Source organism: Lycium barbarum, chromosome 1, assembly GCF_019175385.1.
Source record: "Lycium barbarum isolate Lr01 chromosome 1, ASM1917538v2, whole genome shotgun sequence".
Taxonomy (NCBI): Eukaryota; Viridiplantae; Streptophyta; class Magnoliopsida; order Solanales; family Solanaceae; genus Lycium; species Lycium barbarum.
Window position 1 is genome coordinate 20,525,086 of NC_083337.1, and position 23,012 is coordinate 20,548,097.

Below are 23,012 nucleotides of genomic sequence, written 5' to 3' on the forward strand. Positions count from 1 at the left end.
TCTCTTTTGCAGAAATATGATGAGCTATTTCCGGAGGAGATGCCCAAAGGATTGCCTCCATTGAGGGGTATTGAACATCAAATTGATTTTGTGCCGGGATCCTAAATTCCCAACAAACCGGCATATAGGAGCAATCTGGAGGAAACTAAGGAGTTACAAAGGCAAGTTGAAGAGCTCCTTGAGCAGGGTATTGTCAAAGAAAGTCTTAGCCCATGTGCCGTACCAGTGATTCTTGTTCCAAAGAAAGATGGAACTTGGAGGATGTGCATTGATTGTAGAGCCGTCAACAAAATCACGGTAAAGTATCGACACCCTGTTCCTAGACTTCATGATATGTTGGATGAGCTATGTAGCTCAAGTGTATTTTCGAAGGTTGATCTTAGAAGTGGCCATCACCAAATTCGTATGAATCTGGGTAAAAGTGAAAAATAGCTTTCAAAACCAAGTTTGGTCTCTATGAGTGGCTTGTTATGCCATTTGGCCTAACCAATGCACCTAGCACTTTTATGAGGTTGATGAATCATGTCTTAAAGCCCTTTATCAATAAATTTGTGGTTGTCTATTTTGATGACATTCTTGTGTATAAAACAATGGAGGAGCATGTAGTCCATTTGAGACAAGTGTTTGATGTCTTATTGCGTGAAAAGTTGTTTGCTAATCTCAAGAAGTGTTCCTTTGGGGTTGATAACGTGGTATTCTTGGGTTTTGTTGTGAGTGTGAATGGTGTGGAGGTTGATGAAGAAAAGGTGGAGTCCATTAGAACTTGGTCAACTCCTAAAAATGCAACTGATGTGAGGAGTTTCCATGGGTTGGCAAGTTTCTATAGGCGATTTATGAAGGGATTTAGTACTATTTTGCCACTCCTTTAACCGATTTAATCAAAAAGGAATTTCCTTTTGTTTGGGGAGATGAGCAAGAGAAGGCCTTTTAAGAGTTGAAGTCCATGTTGATTTCGTCACCATTGTTGCAATTGCCAAATTTTGAGAAGACATTTGAAGTTGAGTGTAATGCTTCCGGGGCTGGTATAGGTGGAGTATTGATGCAAGAGGGCAAGTCATTGGCTTACTTTAGTGAAAAGCTAAAGGGGGCCTCTTTGAATTACTCTACTTATGACAAAGATTTGTATGCACTTGTGAGGGTATTGACCCATTGGCAACATTATTTGTGGCACAAAGAATTTGTGATTCGTTCGGATCATGAGTCCTTGAAGCATTTGAAGAGCCAATCCAAACTCAACAAAATACATGCCAAATGGCTTGAACTTATTGAAACATTTCCTGATGTGATCCATTATAAGAAGGGTAAGGAAAATATGGTGGCGGATGCTTTGTCTAGAAGGTATGTTTTGTTAAATACTATGACTTCTAGAATGGTGGGATTTGAAAGCCTCAAGGGGTTCTGTCACACCCCAATCCTGATAGGGCATGATGGGCACCCGACCCTTACTTAGAGCCGAGAGAACCCGCTGGTTCTCGTTATACTCATAGTCTCACTGGACTCTTAAATCATGAGATGAAATGCATGATGAAAGCTTTTCAAAAACATTCTTTCTGTCTTTCTCAGACAAAGTAACATATGTAATCATATGAAATCTGTAAAGTAATGCATAATGATACATCGGCTTACATAGCTGGTTACAAGGCTGACGTACTGTATACATGACTCTGTCTGTGAAAGTCTCTAACGTAGGATATGATATCAAAACCTAAGTTGGGACAGGACCCCAACATACCCATAATGTATAGCACTCAGCTCATAAGGAAATACTCCGACGTGGCATCACTCCGAACCGAATGGAGTTTACCAATCCAGCTGATAGCCTGGAACATCCTATAGTCAAACTCCTGGATAGCTTTCCTGCAAAACAATATGGGGCTGTGTGTCATGAAACACAGCGCCCCTAGGCAAAGGGACGTCAGTACGAACAATGTACTGAGTATGTAAAGCATAATCAACATCATAATAGAAGCATAAGAAATGACATAAAATAGAAAGGTCATGAGATAATGAAGCCATCTATACCTCTGCGTTGTTCACCGTATTTACTTACCCTTTTTCTAACGGGAACCTCCCATTTCATACGTTTATACATATAGTAGTATCATACCCGACCATAGAGGTTTGGTGTCCTACATACCCGACCATAATAAGGTTCGGTGTTATACATACATGGCCCCACCAAGGCTCAGTGTTATACATACCTGGCCCTACCAAGGCTCAGTGTTATCCGTACCCAATTGCAGTGGTGTGCGCGCGATAGATACATACCCGGCCATACAAGCTCGGTGTTACATAATAGCCATACATACTTACATGCATATATAAATAGGTGTGCTTAAGTCATGTTAGCATCATCATCATCCTTGTCCTTATTACTATTATCATCATCATTATTATCATCATCACTTTGAAGAACTTTCACCGGAGGTATCTCGAAATATCGAAAGTCATGAACATTCTAGCATTTCTAGGAAAAGGGCATTTCGAATATCTTATATGGCATCCTTAGAATTCATCTTGTCATCCGAATCGTTATCATTATCTTCACAAGACACATTGTCAACAATATCAAGAGAATCTCGAGAGTCATGGGCTTACAACATTAATAGGAATAGGAATAGCGTGAATATCTCGTATACACGCAAAATGAGGAAAACATGCCTTTAGAAAGAAGGGTTAGCCTTACATACCTCTTTGTCTTCTAAACTACTTAACGTTCACCGTCGAGCTTGAGAAACCTACATTTAGAAGGATTTATACCATGGTTACGCCTTAAAGATACTCTTAAATTTAAACTAGAATAATTCATGAGTTAACGAAAATTGGGCAGCATTTCCCCTATTTCATCGACTTCCACCATATTACCAAACAACTCTCAAACAACCATAATAACATCCACAATATCATAATCAAGTAATCAGATTCCATTAAGCCTTCAAAATTCATCCTTATATTCAACTTATACTAACAACTACATATCGACCCTTTGCACATTTTCATACAACACTTCCTCATCATCATGATTGCCTTCCATAACAAGATAATACCTATATTATACTAATAATCATGATTCAAGTTGGCTTACTACTCAAAAACATCATAAAAGCTACATTTAGACTTCATTTTCCACTTCCTTCTTCTACCCAAGTTTTGCTACAACCAAGCATTCTCAATAACATGAAATATGCATGGAAAATAGACTTTTTATCCCATAGGAACAAGCTTTGGAGTAGTTATCAGCTTGTGCAAAAACCCTAGCTACAATGCCTAATTAATTTCTTGAAATCTACTAACCCTAGGAAGCCTTCTAACACATGAACACTTTGATTCTTGCTATTTGATCTTTGTAATCTCTTGGGTTTGAGTGAAATATGTTGGGAAGAGGGTTTTGTAGCCTTGGAGATCTTGGAAGAAATGTGGGAAATGAAAATAAAGTGAGGGTCGTCCATGTTTATAAAAAGAAAATTTTTACCCGACCCGATTATACGGCCAATTATACGGGTCGTATAATTTATACGGTCTGTATAATCAGACTGTATAATATCACCAGGTTTCACCCTTCTCTGGCAGCAATCTACGGACCATTATACGGGCCGTATAATTTGACGGTCCGTACAAATGGCCGTACAACTGGGAATTTCTGAATTCCATTCTCGTCGACTCGTTTGGCTTCCAATCCTCGTGGAACCTTCTTGGAACTTATGTAACACTTCATTAACCATACAATAGGCCCTATAGCATCCCCTTAAGATATTTATAAATAAATATTGTCTCAATTATAGAGGAAACCTTCCGATCACGACTTATATTTCACTTCCTTCAACGAACTTAGGCTCATATATTCATATAACTTTGAAATCTCATGGTGCGCACTTTAAGCTATCTAATACTTCTCTTAACCTCGTAAGGACTTCATGTTCATCTTAAACTCACATTAGTCCACTCACAAGGCAAGAAAGTCTGGAATTTCCGAGATGTAACATTCTTCCCCCCTTAGGAATATCCGTCTTCGAATGTTAAACTAGTCTTGTATAAGCATACTGGTTATGATGATCTTATAACGAATCAATGCTAACTAGGACTCGTCTATCATGTTGTGCCTCGCCTTGCTTAAATTAATACCATTTTCCACCTGACTTCAGTTAATATTGTATTTCCAAAGAAAGTGGTCATAATTTAGCTACTTTCGTAGTTGACTACAACTTAATATATCCATCTACACTTGAAGCTTAAGTTGAGTTTTTCTTGTTTTCTCTTCTAATTCTTATAGGTCTACTTCCACTCTTTATTTAGGTAGCATAGTCCGTAGCGTACATCCTTCTTGGAGTCATCATTTTAATCCTCTGACATGCACTATCTATAACATTCCTTTTGAATAGTTGAAGACGAGTTTCCTTCTTAGTAATGACCCTCGATCGAAATACTCCCTTGATTCCCCAGGAATATCCTTTCAAGTGAGTCACTTTCCTGGTATGATCCTCCCTGATACTTGGGCTTGTCGATCCTTTTTCTTGCTCAACAATGATATTAAATCTTACATGGTTTGCAAATCTCTCCCACTTTCTTTCTTCCATATGACCATGATAATGGTATTGATTTACATCTGTAGAGTCTAGATAAATTCAATCCGAGATATCCTGTCGTAGGTGTCCCTCGTCGACTCATTAAAGGCCTCATAATTTTTGAGAATTTCATAACCCTCTGGTAAACTGTTGGAAATTCGCTATAACCACAATGACTCAAAAATGAAAGTTCCAAGGCGTAATATTCTTCTGGTAGAACCCCCCTTATTAAGTGACCCTATCGAATTCGTAAGTAATCTAACACACCTAGGGCTATCGTAGGAAACGTATCACATAAACTTATATCATCTTCAGAGTAATTGTCCTATTTGTCCTTAATGATAATTCCAACTCAACATTTCGACTCAATTTACCATATATTTTTCCTCAACTGACCCAGAGTGTCACAAACACACTATTCCTACTTACCTCTTACTCCTCTTTTTAAGTACCCAATTGGTTTCATTCTCGACATGTAAATACTTGCAGGTTACATAACCGTTCTTGTGTGATTCGTGTATGAACATCTAATCTTATTCGTAAACTTCCCTTCCTTCGGTTTGTTCTATTTTTTACGCATCTCATACATACCAGAACTCTTTTGTCTATTTATTGTAACTTATCTCGTCATACTCTTTTCTTTCCTTTATTTGTCCCTCGATTATCACATCTTATATTCTACTATAGAAAACTTTATGTCCCTTCTTATTTGCCACTTATAAATCACAATATCATTAACAACGACTTTACTGTCAATTCCTTGGCCTCTATTCCAATATCGCATCGCTATCCTTTACCATATTCCTTGAGTTATTTTTTCTCTTAACGTCATGTTGTTCAAGGTCTTCACGAATAATTTTCAGTACAGTCTCAGATACCCGCTCAATTCTTGATCATTTATTTACTAGCTATTAGACTCATTTCTGCATAACTCTCACTTTTGCGTTTTAGAGTCTATATCTGTCACATCTTAGGATTTATCGTTTCAATCTCTACACTCATATTTTCCTCAAATCTGTTACCCCACTTCAAATCTTGAATTCATGTATTTATTTCCTCAATTCCCTTATTATACTGCATTGTATCCCTGCCATTTTCCCTAACTTATAGCTACCGCGATCCATGTGTGAAGTCTTAACATACTCATCTTGTAGTTTTGTGATCAAGTAATACAACTAACTTAGCAATCCAAACAAGGATGCATTTTACTTAGCTCAACCGTTAGTTATGAGTTAATGTCTACATTCGCTCCAATTAACAAGTTCTGTCCCATAAGGATACACAAAATAGTAGTATGTTTAGCTATCCGTACCATCCATGTCATGTCATTCATCCCAATATTTGATACTCAGAGTTCACCTATAGCGTCATCTTTCCCTTTTCTTCCCATCTCAAGTTATTCCTCTCTTTCCCGTAATCGACTTATAGTAACCATAAATGCATCTTTCCCTTGAACCCGCCATCATTGTTTTGAAGGATCTAAGTCTCATGCACAACTAATACCCCTTATTCCTCATACTCTTTTACTCTTGTGTTGCACTCAACATTGATTTCACAACCAATCATAATCATATTGTATTTGTTGTTAATGATAGCTTTGCTTTATCGCTTTATCGTCCTACGGTAAACTCATAACTCATGGCCACATTTTTCTCTCCAACTTAGTCCTTCATATACTTTACTCGTTTTGTCTTGGTATAGGATATTCGTAGGAGATGCATCTTCCTTTTCTCGTAATACGACTACTTCTTAAGCGCGCGTACTGTATACATGACTCTGTCTGTGAAAGTCTCTAACGTAGGATATGATATCAAAACCTAAGTTGGGACAGGACCCCAACATACCCATAATGTATAGGACTCAGCTCATAAGGAAATAGTCTGACACGACATCACTCCGAACCGAATGGAGTTTACCAATCCAGCTGATAGCCTCGAACATCCTATAGTCAAACTCCTGGATAACTTTCTTGCAAAGCAATATGGGGCTGTGTAGCATGAAACACAGCGCCCCCAGGCAAAGGGACGTCAGTACGAACAATGTACTGAGTATGTAAAGCATAATCAACATCATAATAGAAGCATAAGAAATGACATAAAATATAAAGGTCATGAGATAATGAAGCCATCTATACCTCTAGCGTTGTTCACCGTATTTACTTACCCTCTTTCTACCGGGAACCTCCCATTTCATACGTTTATACATATAGTAGTATCATCCCCGACCATAGAGGTTCAGTGCCTACCCGACCATAATAAGGTTCGGTGTTATACATACCGGACCCTACAAAGGCTCAGTGTTATACGTACCTGGCCCTACCAAGGCTCAGTGTTATCCGTACCCAACTGCAGTGGTGTGCGCGCGATAGATATCATACCCGACCATACAAGCTCAGTGTTACATAATAGCCATACATACTTATATGCATATATAAATAGGTGTGCTTAAGTCATGTCATCATCATCATCATCTTTGTCCTTATTACTATTATCATCATCGTTATTATCATCACCACTTTGAAGAACTTTCACCGGAGGTATCTCAAAATATCGAAAGTCATGAACATTCTAGCATTTCTACGAATAGGGCATTTCGAATATCTTAGATGGCATCCTTAGAATTTATCTTGTCATCACAATCGTTATCATTATCCTCACAAGACACATTGTCTACAATATCAAGAGAATCTCAAGAGTCATAGGCTTACAGCATTAATAGGAATAGGAATAACGTGAATATCTCGTATAGACGCAAAATGAGGAAAACATGACTTTAGAAAGAAGAGTTAGCCTTACATACCTCTTTGTCTTATTAACTACTTAACGTTCATCGTCGAGCTTGAGAAATCTACAATTAGAAGGATTCATACCATGGATAAGCCTTAAAGATACTCTTAAAGTCAAACTAGAATAACTCATGAGTTAACGAAATTTGGGCAGCATTTCCCCTATTTCATCGACTTCTACCATATTACCAAACAACTCTCAAACAACCATAATAACATCCACAATATCATAATCAAGTAATCAGATTCCATTAAGCCTTCAAAATTCATCCTTATATTCAACTTATACTAACAACTACACATCAACCCTTTGCACATTTTCATACAACATTTCCTCATCATCATGATTGCCTTCCATAACAATATTATACCCATATTATACTAAGAATCATGATTCAAGTTGGCTTACTACTCAAAAACATCATAAAGCTACATTTAGACTTCATTTTCCACTTCCTTCTTCTACCCAAGTTTTGCTACAACCAAGCATTCTCAATAACATGAAATAAGCATGAAAACTAACCATTTTATCCCATAGGAACAAGCTTTGGAGTAGCTATCAGCTTGTGCAAAAACCCTAGCTACAATACCCAAGTATTTTCTTGAAATCTACCAACCCTAAAAAGCCTTCTAACACATGAACACTTTGATTCTTGCTATTTGATCTTTGTAATCTCTTGGGTTTGAGTGAAATATGTTGGGAAGAGGGTTTTGGAGCCTTGGAGAGCTTGGAAGAAATGTAGAAAATAAAAATAAACTGAGGGTCGTCCATGTTTGTAAAAATAAAATTCTTACCCGACCCAATTATACGGCCAATTATACGGGCCGTATAATTTATACTGTCCGTACAATCAGACCGTATAATATCACCAGGTTTCACCCTTCTCTGGAAGCAATCTACGGACCATTATACGGGCTGTATAATTTATACGGTCCGTACAAATGGCCGTACAACTGGGAATTTCTAAATTCCATTCTCGTCGACTCGTTTGACTTCCAATCCTCGTGGAACCTTCTTGGAACTTATGTAACACTTCATTAACTATACAATAGGCCCTATAGCAGCCCCTCAAGATATTTATAAATAAATATTAGCTCAATTATAGCGGAAACCTTCCGATCACAACTTACATTTCACTTCATTCAACAAACTTACGCTCATATATTCATATAACTTTGAAATCTCATGCTGCGCACTTTAAGCTATATAATACCTCTATTAACCTATTAAGGACTTCATGTTCATCTTAAACTCACATTAGTCCACTCACAAGGCAACAATGTCCGAAATTTTCGAGATGTAACAGGTTCTCTTCTCAAGATCCTGATTTCAAAGAACTTTTGTGAGGAGTTGAATCAAGGGAAGAGAGTTGACCGATACCAACTTGTTAAGGGGTTCTTGTTCAAAAATGGTAGGGTGTGTGTTCCTATGAGTTCATGGAGAGAGATTTTTGTCAAAGAAGCTCATAATGGTGGAATGATGGGGCACTTTGGAGTTTCCAAAACACTTGACATCCTCAATGAACAATTCTATTGGCCCAAAATGAAGCATGATGTGGAGAAGCTTTGTCGAAAATGCTTGGAGTGCAAGCAAGCAAAATCAAAGACTCGTCCTCAAGGTATGTATACTCCCCTTCCCACTCCTATTGGTCCTTAAATTGACATTTCTGTGGATTTTGTGTTGGGTCTTCCAAGAACCAAAAGGGGGCATGATAGCATCTTTGCTGTGGTAGATAAGTTCTCAAAAATGTCTCATTTTATCCCATGCCATAAATGTGATGATGCATCTCATGTTGCTTCTTTGTTTGTGAATCATGTGCTTAAATTGCATGGAGTGCCTCGCACTATTGTTAGTGATAGGGATTCCAAGTTTCTTAGCTATATTTGGAAGAGTCTATGGGGCACACTTGGCACCAAGCTCATGTTCTCGACTTCTTGCCACCCTTAAACGGATGACCAAACCGAAGTAGTGAATAGGACTCTTGGGAGCATGCTTAGGTTTATGATTAGAGGAAAACCCACTTCTTGGGAGGATCGTTTGCCTTTGATTGAATTTGCTTATAATCGGTCCCTCCATTCCTCTATTGGTATGACTCTATTTAAAGTTTGTTATGGTTTTAACCCCTTGGTTCCTTTAACTTTAACCCCCTTTTCTAGTGATGTTTTTGTGAGTTTAGATGCAAAACAAAGGGTGTCCGAAATGGTGATGGTTCATGAAAAAGTGAAGAAAAGCATAAAGAAGATCAATACTAAAGTGGCAAAAAAGCAAAACCGTGGAAGAAAGAAAGTGGAATTCCAACCCGATGATTGGGTTTGGGTCCACTTCCGGAAGGAAAGATTCCCTCAATTGAGGAAGGGAAAGTTGAGCCCAAGAGGAGATGGCCCTTTCAAAGTCCTTGAGAAAATCAATGACAATGCCTACAAGATCGACTTGCCAAGTGAGTATAATGTGCATAATGTTTTCAATGTAAGTGATGTATCTTCTTGTGTTATAGGTGAGCCTTTATATTCGAGGACGAATCTTCTCCAAGAAGGAGAGGATGATATGATACCAATGGACACCACTCCTTTAAGGCCATTCACTCGTAGCCAAGCCAAGAAAATCCAAGACTTGCAAGTGATGTTTATGAAGAGAGGGGCATTGGAAGCGCTTGAAGAACACCTCTCAAGAGTGTATAACGTGTGGATGATTTCTTGGGAGGATGTTGAAGATGAAGGCATAAGAAGGGAAGCCATAAAAAGTGGCTAGAAGTGCAAATGACCAAAGAAGAGCCAATGTTGGCTATTTTTGGCCAACTTGTGGTTAATTTTGCAAAAGGTCACTCTTGGACCTTAGTTGTAAAAGAAAAGACTATACATAGTTGCCTTAGTCATTTCATTAGTTTCTTAGCTTGATGATTAAAGAAAAACCTCTTATGAGTGATAGTTTGTTTAGTTAGTTAATTAGAGATTATCTTAGTGACTAGTTGTGTGGATCTTTGGTTGGTAATCTAAAACTATTGTCCTTGATTTTGTACATTGAATTGCTCATTTGTGGATTCATTGAGTCTTCCTTGTTGATTATCAATTAGTATAGGTTCATTAGTAGGAATCAATTAGGAGGATTTAGGTTTAACATACCTAGATTTGCCTATAATTCCTTTACTATTGGTTCTTGCTTTTATCTTAATTCCTTGCTTTTTAATTTCTAGAGTTTCCATTAGGAGTCTTATCACCTTTGGTTTTATAGAGTTAAGCTTTATCAGTCAGTGTTTATCATACAACTTTTATACTGAAACTAAACATGAAGCTTTAACTCTGGAGGACCAGGAAGCTTCTGACAGTCATCTAGACTTCATATGATCTATATTTTCGGTGAGCTCATGCCAAAAGTGTTGCTACCTTGTAAACAGGACCAAAGCCCCCTGCACATGTTGTGTTTTTAGTTATTTTGTTTATGTAAATAGTGGAGCGGTAAATAAATAAAAAAAAGGCAGTCCGGTGCACTAACTCCCACTATGCACATTATATGCTAATATAGGTTAAAATTCACTAATGGTGTAAAAATTATTTACTCGTACGATTAGTACATACAGTGATGTTACTACATAGATTGAAGAGTGGTTAGCTAACACTCTTCGTCAAAGAATTATAATGTGTACAAAGAAAATAATAAGCATAGATAGGTCAAAATTTACTTCTTCTTTTTTATAATTAACTGACAATTTATTACCGAAGTGGGAGAAAATTTACTTTATATATATATATAAACTGAAACATTTTTAAGAATATGATAAAAAAAAATCTAAAATATCGGCTGCTGAAATGGGTTATCCTATGCTCCTGTAATAGGGTAAATTCAAATTCACTCTAATTCACTCAAATTACTATATTTTAGGTCATATTTATCTCATGTTCATAAAATTTTGAAAACAAGACAAGATTATGATGCGATTCAAAAGAAGATTCAGAAGAATATCCATACAGAGAATTAAAAGCTATAGTCGTCCAACAAATAGGTATTTACGAATCTTTTCATTTTGAGAAAATTATCTATTCTTGCTTTTCAATTTTTAGTTGGTTGTTGAAAAAGTCATTGAAAAAAATGGAAATAAAATGCGAATTTATTTCGATTTGTAAATTAATCTTATCCTTTGTAATATACAATTATTGTGCTTGATTTCTAAGGAAAAAACCTGTTTGCTTTTAGAGTTTACACTACTCATTTATTTGGCAAAAGGAAGTTGTGCAAAGAGTGGATATAATTTTGAATTCAAAATGTTAAAATAGGTTGTTCTGCACGAAGAAATGACATACTACAGTGTACATATGCATAAAAAAAATATACTCCCTCCGTTCATTTTACTTGTTTACTATGGACTTTACACACTTCTTAAGAAATAATAAATGAAGTGCATATTTTACCATGATACCCATATTAATTGATGTATAATTGCATTGGATTTGGAATGAGTAATTAATGCTAAGGTCAAAACAAGAAAAATAATTTATTTTTCTCTTGATATGCGGAAGTGGACAGGTAAAAGTGAAAATCTATTTATGGAATAGTGGACAAATAAAAGTGAACGGAGGGAGTAATTTGTATAAGTCGTAGAGGACTAAAAAGGAAGGAAATGTGGAGGAAAGGAGTAAGAAATATCCTCACAAAAGTGCTATAGGTTTCAATATTAAATAGGTTGTTCTGCATGAATTTCGGTGAGAATTGACGACGATAATGTTCTTTGAATCAGGAATTAAGAATATCCTCACAAAAGTGCTATAGGTTTCAACATTTAATTTAGGGATATCAATATGAGGTAAAGTGATGCAAAAATTACAGGTAATTTATGCTTATTAAGGATATATATAAAAGGCAAATCTACATGGTGTAGATAACATTAGGCCTTATTTATATCTAGTAGCTATACTTTAAATTAATTACATTCCATAACTAAAAGGTGTATATCAATTACTGTACATAACTAAAACATTTAAACACGGTTAAAATTAAAAACCAACCGCAACATAAGGCTTGTATTCATATGTTTCCCCTGATCAACCCATTTTTTCTCTCATTGTCTCTCAATCTCTTCCGATTTTTTCTCCATTATATCTATACACGATCCTCCACCGATTCCATTACCTAAATTCTTGCTGCGCATTTCTAGGTAAGTTATTTAGAAGTTTTTTACAAATTTGTGTTTATTTTGTTAAATATATTCTTCCAATGTTTTTTATTTTACGCCATTGTTAGGGTTTCCGCCATTGTTAGGGTTTCTACTGCATTTTGCTTTGATTTTTTGGTGTAATGGCGGACAAAAGCACTCCATGCAGAGTTACTAGAGGCATACCCAATTATGTGCACCATTATGATGATGGTCCATCTTTTAATTTGTGTATCACTCAAAATGATGAAGAAATTGCAGGCTCTGTTGCTAGAATGGATGCTGAGAGTAGTATTAAGAGGCGCCACGACCCGGTAAGTATGGAAACAATGGGAGATGAAGGTTCAAAATCTACCAAATGAAAAGATGTCGTTGATTCATCAATATCTGAAGCATCCCTACCAAGTATTGAAAAGCGGAGAAAAGTTATCGATGGTTCTTCAGTTAGCAAGGGAAAAAATGTTGTTGAAGATGTTCCTTCAAAAGCAGGGGAGGTACTGTATTTATTTCATATTTATGAATACAATGTTTATTTTTTATTAGTTTTTAATTTTGATACACTTTGTGATTGCACATTTTAGTGTTGAATACAATATATATTGTGTATATATTCTATATTTAATCTGTATATCAGTCTACTTGTGAATACATTTTTGTAGAATTGAATACAATTTATCATTTGTCTTGGTAAGTATTGAATACAATTTGTAGAATTGAATACTATGTATACACAAAATGCAATGTATACATAACTACTGTTCAGTAGATACATTGTTTCTTTGGATACAATTAGAATGAATTTGTATTTTGTTGATTGTAGTATAGTTAAATAGATACATTATTTTTCTTTCTGGATACAATTAGAATAATTTTTTTGTTGCATGTAGTGTATTTAAATTTGTCATTGCTGCATACTGAGTTTTTGACTGTTGTTGAACTGAATAATGCAGAGTAAGTTTTTTCTGAAAGATCCTTCTGCTCATTCGGTGCACATGAGTTGTTACACCAATGTTGAAGTATTTAAAGATCTCAAGGACAAACTAACTGATAAGTAGTACAAAATATTTGGGGAAACTTGCTTTGGTGTATTCACCCGAATGCAACACTGTGATGTTCAAGCACAAATGTTGAGGTGCTGCATGGTGAGAGAACTTATTGGAAGTACTCCTGATGCTTTTTTGATTGATATAAATGGTAATGAATTGCGGTTTTCTATTAGAGAATTTGCAATAATAACTGGTTTGAAGTGTGTTGGTGATGAAAATGCTTTTAAAGTTAACCGCAAGGGTAAAAATAGGATTTTGGAGATATATTTTGGTGGTTCTAAGAAAATGCCCTCAAAGGCAGATTTGATTGAATACTTCACGGATAAAAATTGGGGCCTCAATGATGTTGATGCCGTTAAGATTGCTGTCCTCTATTTCATTCATACCTATATCTTGTCCAATGAGAAGAATACAGTAAAAATACCAAGGTTACACTTTGATTTGGTAGAGTCTGGAAGATACGTGGATTACCCATGGGGTAAGAAAACATTCAATGAGTTGATTAAAAGTATGACTCACAAGATGACTTCTGAGAAAAAGTTTTATAGGCTTCATGGAATGCCACTTGCTATGCAAGTTTGGCTTTATGAGTGTTGTTCATTTGTTGACGCCACTCTTGCAGTCAAGACGGGCAACAACATTCCCAGAATGCTGAATTGGACGACCATTGAAAGTTAACCAAGCTTTAAGGAACTGATGGACGGCATGTTTAAAGAAGATAACACCCCGATAAAATGCTGTACTCAACATTGTTATATAAGTTTCCTTCATGTATTTAAATTTTTACTGTTTCTTTATTTTATATTTTGACAAATGTATTATATTTTCTTGTTATAATCATAAATATGGAACTACTGTTTTTGACATTTATTTTGATACAATGCAGTCAAAGACACAGTGTATCAACTTTATACTTCACTGTAGTCTATGTTGCATTTTCTTGATGTATTCATAAATCTGCAATACAATTCTTGGATACAATGTCATTTTGACTATAGTATATACTTGATACACTGTTTCTGATATTATTTTGATACAATGCAGTCAAAGACACAGTGTATCAACTTTATATTTCACTGTAGTCTATGTTGCTTTTCTTGTTGTATTCATAAATCTGTAGTACAATTCTTGTATACACTGGCATTTTGACTGTAGCATATAATTCATACATTGTATACTTGACATTCTTGTATATTTGAATTTTTTTAAAAACTACTTATATTTTGTATTTTGATACAAGTTCTGACAGTATTAAAATGGTGATTAGGAAATGCATATTTTTGCCAACATAGTCCCGACGGTCAATGAGCTTGCTTGTCTTCAATTGCCCCCACTTGTCAATGGTGTACCAGAAAGTACCACTGCCCCCGTCCTTGATGATGATGATTTTGCTTCTACACCACCCCATAACGACACACATCAAAAGGGAGTTGTTCAATCAGAATCTCCACCGTCTAAGAAACGTAGGCAGATGTCTGTTGGGACTTCGTCATCAAAGAAAGCAGATCTACAACCTGAAACAATTTCAATTTCCAACATTGCTCCCCGTAGGAAGACGACTATTGTACAAACAAGAAAGTCGGCTTCTCCAATTGGGAATGAGCAAGTGCATGTAAATACCACATCTGTCCAGTTCCCGACATCTACCAAACAAGACGAGTTGTGTCTCATGAGGCAAGAAATTGATGAATTTAAGAAGTCGGTGAGTGTAATTTATAGCTTTTAGTTGAAGGATGAGTTCAAGGAGTTAATGTGTCTCTCCTATATTTGATTTTCTTTAATATTTTTAGGTGAAGGATGAGTTCAATGATTTGCACAAATTGATCAATGACAACTTGACAACGATTCTTCAAGCTATTGAAGCAATTAAAGGGAATAAGGATTCTGAAAAGGTAAAATAAAAACAATTTGAATATTTTCAATTGAAATAATCTTTACATAAATGATCTTTTTTTCTTTAAGGGTGCTGCCAGAGAATCTACATTTCAGCAACATGATAATGGAATACACAATAAATCACCGATACAAAACGGGAGTTATACGGCTCATTTTCCAACAGAGGTATCTGATGAGTTGCCTGTATCAGTCTATTTCTGTATCCAAAATACTTGACTGTATCTTTTTCTGTATCAAAAATACTTGACTATATCCAAAATACTTGACTGTATCCAATCATGTATGCATGTTTTCAATTATATTCAGACTTTCATTTTTATGATACAGTTATATAATGGATGTGTATCAACATGAATACATAGCTGTATTCAGAAATATAACACTAATGTATACATAATTAAAACATAACTGTATATCAGCCAGCAATGCATACAGTTATTCTCTATCTCTGATTACTTGTCTCTGAATTCTGAATTTGATGAACTGAACATGATGCAATTGGCTTCTGATTTTGGAAACAAACACATACATAGAATACAAAGTATACCGGTCACGTATATATCAAATATAATACATCGGAAATATTGCAAGTTATTCATAGAGAGTTCCTTTATTTTCAATCATCCAATATCAACAAAAAAGAACAGAATCATTCATCAAAAACCAGCTAATAAGAACAGCAAATGTCATGACGCTTTAAAGTCGACGTGGTTCAATATAGAAACCATAAAAACAGAACAAATTACTAAGCAAACAACAACTACTTTCTTTTAGGCTCATTCCTACAAGAGCGCCTATTGTGTCCTGCATGTCCACATCTACTGCACGAGTTTGTACGTGTATTTGAAAACCATTCAGATAAAGACTTATCATGCTACTTTTTTGGCCTTCCAGGCGGTCTCTTGTACCTCGGTGGCAACACTACTTCTTCTGAAATGTATATAGGCACATTCCACTCACTCTGATTCGGTAACGGATAAATTGGGACATCATAAGTCTTCATCACAATTTCTGGTTTGTACAAGTTTGAGCAGTAGCTGTCGACAGTGAGATTTTTCATCTTAAGAACAACCCAAGCATGGGGGCAGGGAATCTCATCGACTTGGAACATTTTGCAACTGCAAGTTTTCTTTTCAATACACACAATGAAACTCCTCCCTTCATCAATTACGGTGTGTAAGTATTCTGTTGATGGAATTACCTATGCAACAATATACAAACAGATTCACATCAAGTTTTTATTACAAACATAATACGCCATATCAATATATAATTTTTTTGTAAGAAATATACTTATGTATAAGAATCATAAAGATGAAATGTAAGCAATGAAAAAAATACGTATACAGATGCACGAAAACAAACCTTCATGCGAGTAGATTTATTCTCATTAATGGTCAGCAATTCTTGAAATTTTTTCCCAAGCGTCGTGAATGTATACGAACCATTTTGTCGGTTTGTGAAATTCCATCGTCCATACATCAACCTAATTTCCTCCAGAAAATCATATATTGGTAATTCTCTAGTAGATACGAGTGCTGCATTAATGGACTCAGCAATATTTGACGTTAATGTCCATGCTCGGTTAACTGGACAATAAAGCCTAGCCCACTTTGCCCTTCCCACTGAATCCAAGTAATCCTTCACCCGAATATCCTCTTTCTCAACTTTTTCCATTAGCATATCAAAGTCATTCTGTGTGTATGCTTTTGCCATTTTATAGTATACACCACTCAACACTTCATGACTCTTCCTATAGTTATTATATACATTTTTTCAAAGATGCCATATGCATGCTAAATGCGTAATAGTAGGATAAATTTTAGCAACAGCCTTGATGATGCTTTCATGTCTATCAGATACAATACACATGTTATCCCTTACCCCATATGCTTCCTTGAACCGTTGAAAGAACCATGACCAAGACTTATCGTTCTCAGAATCGATCACGCCATATGCTAGAGGCAGTATATTACCTACAAATTCAATTGAGAAAAGCAAAAGGTTACTGATTTTTACTCCACTGTATTCATTGTATGCAAAAAACAGTACATTTGTATACGAATTACCTGCACCATCCAAAGTGCTCGCTGAAACAAAGGTGCCATTGTATTCTTGTTTTAGGTGGCTCCCGTCTACAACCACTATTGGTCGACAATAGTCAAACCCTTTTATAAAGGCATACAATGGTACAAACAGATATAAGAACTCATTTTCAGGTGATTTTTGCATTCTTATATGAGAACCTGGATACGTTTTATCCAAGATGTATACATATCCAGGTAACTTCTTGTAAGAATCTGCTGGCTCTCCCCTCAACTCGATCATAGCCTTTTCTTTAGCACGATAAGCCTTCATGTAATTCACATCCACACCAATTTCATTTTTCACATCATCTACTATATCCTTTGGCGTATACTTCCTCTTGTGATTTGTTAACTTTGGTTTAATAATTCCTGCTATAAAACCACTACTTGCTTGAATACAAGAACACACCTTATCCTTCAATGGACATGTATGTTTGTCCCCAAACTCTCTAACTTTGAACATTGCAGATTTGTTAATGCTTGAAGCTTTCATTTTCCACTCACATTGTTCTGATATACATACAATGGTGTAGCTGCAAATCCGCAATTGTATACTTATACATTCAGTTGCCGACACATATCAAATCATTAGGCAGAAAACTGAATACAATTTCATATACCAATTTAAACTAGATAGTCAGATATGTGTAAGAAATATCAACTAGTTAAATACACATCACTTAATGAAAAAATATACAATTTTATTATTATATACAAATAAATAATAAACAGTTTAACAAGCATACCTTATAGAATTTGATCTCTCTGTACGGAACTGAAACCTATTGTCAATTGCATATTTTTTCATCACAGCCTTCAAAGTATCCTTGACATTGTATACCTGATTTACCATGATCTCCTTGTGATTATGATTTGAAATGATCAAATCATTATACACAACTATTTGCTGACCAGAAGTTGACGTTGCCAGTTCTGTCGCATCATTTGTATTCATAACTTGTAATTGACGATTGTATTCTAATTGCGTTATGTCACCTTCAACTACACTTTCACTAGACACATTGTATTCACTCAACTTATCAGTTGTGGTAATTCACAAAGGATACATCCCAAACTACCTACTATCTTTCTTCAATTCAACATACACCCTCACACTCATGTCATTGTGTATTTCAAGCGGCATAGAATCACCTTCGATCATGTATTTGATATTAATTGTTTTGTTACTTGTATCTATTCCTACCTGTTTCGCTATTACATCAACTACATTCTCATACGAGGCATAATCTTTGAAAACTATTGCATCGATTGTGTAATTCACAAAATGATTCTCATCGTTCCAAATCCCGGAATGTCGAATTACTGCCGGTATGGTAGACATTTTTTTTTTAATTCAGTAGTGCTAATGATTATCAACAACTTCAATGTAAAACTACTCGTTGTATCATGAACATCAACTGAACTATTATTTACCTTTGAAATTCAAAATAAGTCCAGCAATTTCTGTATAGAACAACTCTAAAAAAAACCTGTAGAAACTCATACGAACAACAGCAGATTCGATTGCGACAATCTAAATTAAAATCGCAATTGATTTTTGAGATTGTATTCTGAACGCATTCTATATGTTTGAATTGAATTTACTGTTAGGAGGTTAAGCTCTGTCTTTTCCGTTTTTGAGTATTGTTTTTTGAATTTGAATTTGAGTAATTGTAATTGAAAAGAATCGTGTGATATTTTGGAAGCCAGGTCATTGAGAGTGATTCTAGGAAGATTTTACTTAGTTTGCCTTGTTTAGGAGATTTCATCCCACGATTTTAGCAAAATTTAATGACTGTATTCATGAATACGGTGACACTTAATAACGAATACAACATGAAACAAGTGCTTAGTTTAGCTATATGTTTGCCACGAAAAGTAAATAGCTAAACTGTAGCTATGTGGAAAAAAAACCCCAAATAGTAGTCATTTATGAAATTTTTCCTATATAAAATGTATATTTTCATATCCATTTATTAACGCAGTATATATTCATGTATTAATTTTCATGAATTTCTATTTCTTAGTTTATTTTTATTGTCTAGAAAAGAAGAACGACGTTAATTCAATTATATTATCCACGAGCTTAAGGGAGTAAAAGAATAGGAGTAAATTAAAGAAAACAAATTGAAATGAATGATCTAGACCGTGACTTGTCATATATATGTTTTGTAAGCGATACATTGGATCAAGAATGTCGCTGGAGAATTTGCCACCTGAATAGTGTTCTTCGAGTAGAGGAAGAAAAATGGAGTTGCAATATCTATGTAAGGCTTACATCACCACATTTTATATTACCATTTTTTGCTTTTTTACTATTTAATATTAAGTTTTTACTTATTTAAGTTCATATGCTCTAATTTAAATGATTTTTTTTTTTTAACGTTAAATGATCTTTCATTAAAAGAGTAAGGCAAACAATAGGAGAACCATCTATGACCATCAAAAGTAGAATTATATAGTAGGACTAATTAACATTTTAAAAGAATTATGAGAATAATTATGAACATATTTTTTATTTTCTTTTATGACCGCGCGAAGTGCGGGCGAGTACACTAGTTTATATTTGGTGACCAGTAAAGAGAAAATTGTCATTTTTCGTGTAATTGACGTGGTGCATTAGTCAGGTTTACATTACATAGAGATTTTATGTATTGAAATTATAACATTTTTGGACCGCCCTAAAAAACAATAGCCGGCAAATGTATATTTTTTGTATATTAAGTATAATGTACATATAACATAAATTTTGTCTACATATTTATACATTACGTATACATAAATATACATAACTACTATTTATGTTTTCTATATTTTGGCCAAGGCTCAAATTCATTTCGGCCGACGGGCCAAAAATGAAAAAAACCATTACTCAGCTAAGTAATTAAACCCAACAAAAAAATGGAATTAAACTAGAAATCTTCATTACATTAGTTTCTGAATAAGTTTAAACTATCTTTTTGGTGAAAATCTCTTTTTATTTTGTTTTGTAATCTTGATAATTTTAGTCAAATAGTAGAAATATATTTATAATGACAAAAAAGATGATATTGTTATAAAATAATATTAAAAGTACACGACAACAAAAAATATAGCCAAAGAAGCTGGGGGGCAGATAGAGATTTTATTGCTCTTTCAATTGATGTACAAATGAAATGAATTGACTTTCTATTTATAGAAGAAAAGAAGCAGCTGCGAGACTTTTCAGAAGCTGCTGACAAGCTTCCTGCTTGAACTACTCGCAAGCCGCCTGCTTGATTGCAAGCCTGAGGAAGCTGCTGCAAGGCTTTTCAGGGAGCTGCTTGCAACCTTCCTGCATGAGCTACATGCAAGATGCCTGCTTAATTGCAAGTTTATCCAATTGCAAGCTTATCCAGGAAATCATGTATTTGAATGGACATCCATAATACGGTGTATTTATAACACTCTCCCTTGGATGGTCATTAGTAGATAATATGCCTCATTAAAACCTCACTTGGAAAAACCCAGTGGGAAAAAATCCTAGTGAAGGAAAAAGAGTACAAGTATCTAGTAATACGCATTGCTAGCTGCCTCATTAAAAGCCTTACCAGGAAAACCCAAATGGGACAAAATCTTGGTTAAGGGAAAAAGAGTACAACGCATATTTTGCCCCCCGGTTATAGCATCACATAATTCTTGAAGATGATGTACTCTCATCTTGTATACCAACTTATCATATCTTGAGGTTGGCAGAGCATTTGCGATCAGATTTGTCAAATGACCATTTCATGACCTGGTTGATCATCTGTATCATCATTCCTTAGATAGAGTTGCATCATCGCCATATAGTATTGTTGCAGTCAAGCCAAGTACATTCTTGACTTGCTTTATAAATTGTTGTTGTCTCTTTATGAGTTGACTGTCATGTAAGATAACATGGTATGACAGTAATCCTTCATGGAAATAGATAACATATCTGGATTGAACTCTTATGTCGATCAGATGAATTCCCTGCATATCTAAAACACTTGACAATATTTGTTAGGATAAACACATTCATGTCAGGGCTTTCATTTGAAATATGAAATTGATCTTACTTCAATCTCTCCACTTAGGAGTGAAACTATATCATGTCCATAGTCATAGTAAGATATTTAAATGCATCAATTGCACAAAGATATGGAACTTCAGGACTAATACAATTTTCTCATTTCAACTTCTTTTAGCAGATAATCTACTACTTTTGGAAACTCTTCAAGCGCTCCAATAATATTCAAGTCATCAACTTGCACAATAATCTGTAAGGTTCTAATTATCAAAAGAGACAAGGGTAAACACGATTATCTTTGTTCCCTTCGTCAATGAATATTCACTAAGGTGATTAAATTACATTCACCTCATCTGATTTAATCCATATAAGGATTATGAACAAGTTCCCTAAGAACTTGTGATATCTGGACAACAGGTCAAATAAAGTTTACGTTTACCAAGATGTAACATATCACTTGGTAATTATTTCTACGTCAGCATGCTTTAAGAGACGTAGAACTCAGATGCTCACAATTTTATGCAATATTGCGGCCCATATTGTATCAAAGATATCTTCGACGAGATATCTTTTGTATCAGTTCGCAATTCGACATAACCTACTGAGATCTCATCACTTCATTATTTTCAGGTACCTGAACCTCCCATAAGGTTTCATGAAGTGTTATGTCGTAGGCTCTTCAAGAGCATATTGCCTTCTTATTATGATCCTTTAAATCATTTGCTCCTTACCCTTTTCAAGGGTTATTACATTTGGAACCGATTGGTCTAACATGGTCCATGCATACTGTAGACACTGTCCTTCCGGGACATTAGGAGCATTTTGCAGATGAAATATGAAATAGTTAGGTCAGCAAATGCTTCAAACATTTGACTTGAATTATCTGAGGATCATACTGATGATAATTCACAACATATTTCTTAGCTGCATATTCTCTCCCCTTATGTTAGAAAAACAAACACATATCCCCATTTTCTTTGGGAAATCCATCTGTGTGCATCATGGTATATCCATTAATCATATACCACACATCAAGGCTATAAGATGGAAATATCTAGTTCCTGACCATGAACCAATTATGAGGGGAGAATTTATCATAATTTACTGGTCTGAAGCATACAAGTGCCGTTGTATGCAATATCTCATATCTCAGACCAACATTTGAAGCTCTGTTCTCATAAGCAATGGTTTAGCTATATTATGGCGGCATCCAATGCCAAACTAGCATAATATAAACCAGCATTATCAAGATGAATTGTCTTGATTACATATTCTGAAAATTGTGCTTCCAACTCAATTATTTTGAGCAAGCAACTTTGTAAATGTCAAACTGCCAGTTGACAATAAACGTATATGTGACCGTCTCATAGATGCATCCACTCAAGACATCACATCGTAGGTGAAGGAGCCCACATTCACCTTTTATATTTTTCAAAATTTAGGGGATTCAATCCCAACATTAGTTGGTGTAATCAACTTATTA

At 35.2% G+C, this 23,012-nt stretch overlaps 3 protein-coding genes across 3 annotated transcripts; 1 reads left to right on the forward strand and 2 right to left on the reverse strand.

The window, feature by feature from the left end:
* The first annotated feature begins 13,588 nt into the window (after positions 1-13,588).
* Positions 13,589-15,649, forward strand: LOC132610441 (uncharacterized). The gene is made up of 6 exons (XM_060324736.1): positions 13,589-14,210; positions 14,424-14,436; positions 14,582-14,639; positions 14,805-15,239; positions 15,328-15,429; positions 15,500-15,649. The coding sequence occupies exons 1-6, from the start codon at positions 13,589-13,591 to the stop codon at positions 15,647-15,649; spliced, it is 1,380 nt and encodes a 459-aa protein (XP_060180719.1).
* A 658-nt stretch (positions 15,650-16,307) lies between these two features.
* LOC132610450 (uncharacterized) lies at positions 16,308-17,149 on the reverse strand. Its single transcript, XM_060324746.1, has 2 exons — positions 16,799-17,149; positions 16,308-16,634 (listed from the first exon to the last, which is right to left on the reverse strand). The coding sequence occupies exons 1-2, from the start codon at positions 17,147-17,149 to the stop codon at positions 16,308-16,310; spliced, it is 678 nt and encodes a 225-aa protein (XP_060180729.1).
* A 60-nt stretch (positions 17,150-17,209) lies between these two features.
* On the reverse strand, positions 17,210-18,475 carry LOC132610460 (uncharacterized). The gene is made up of 3 exons (XM_060324752.1): positions 18,267-18,475; positions 17,503-18,053; positions 17,210-17,409 (listed from the first exon to the last, which is right to left on the reverse strand). Exons 1-3 carry the CDS (start codon positions 18,473-18,475, stop codon positions 17,210-17,212), a joined length of 960 nt encoding a protein of 319 aa, XP_060180735.1.
* Between the last annotated feature and the right edge of the window lie 4,537 nt (positions 18,476-23,012).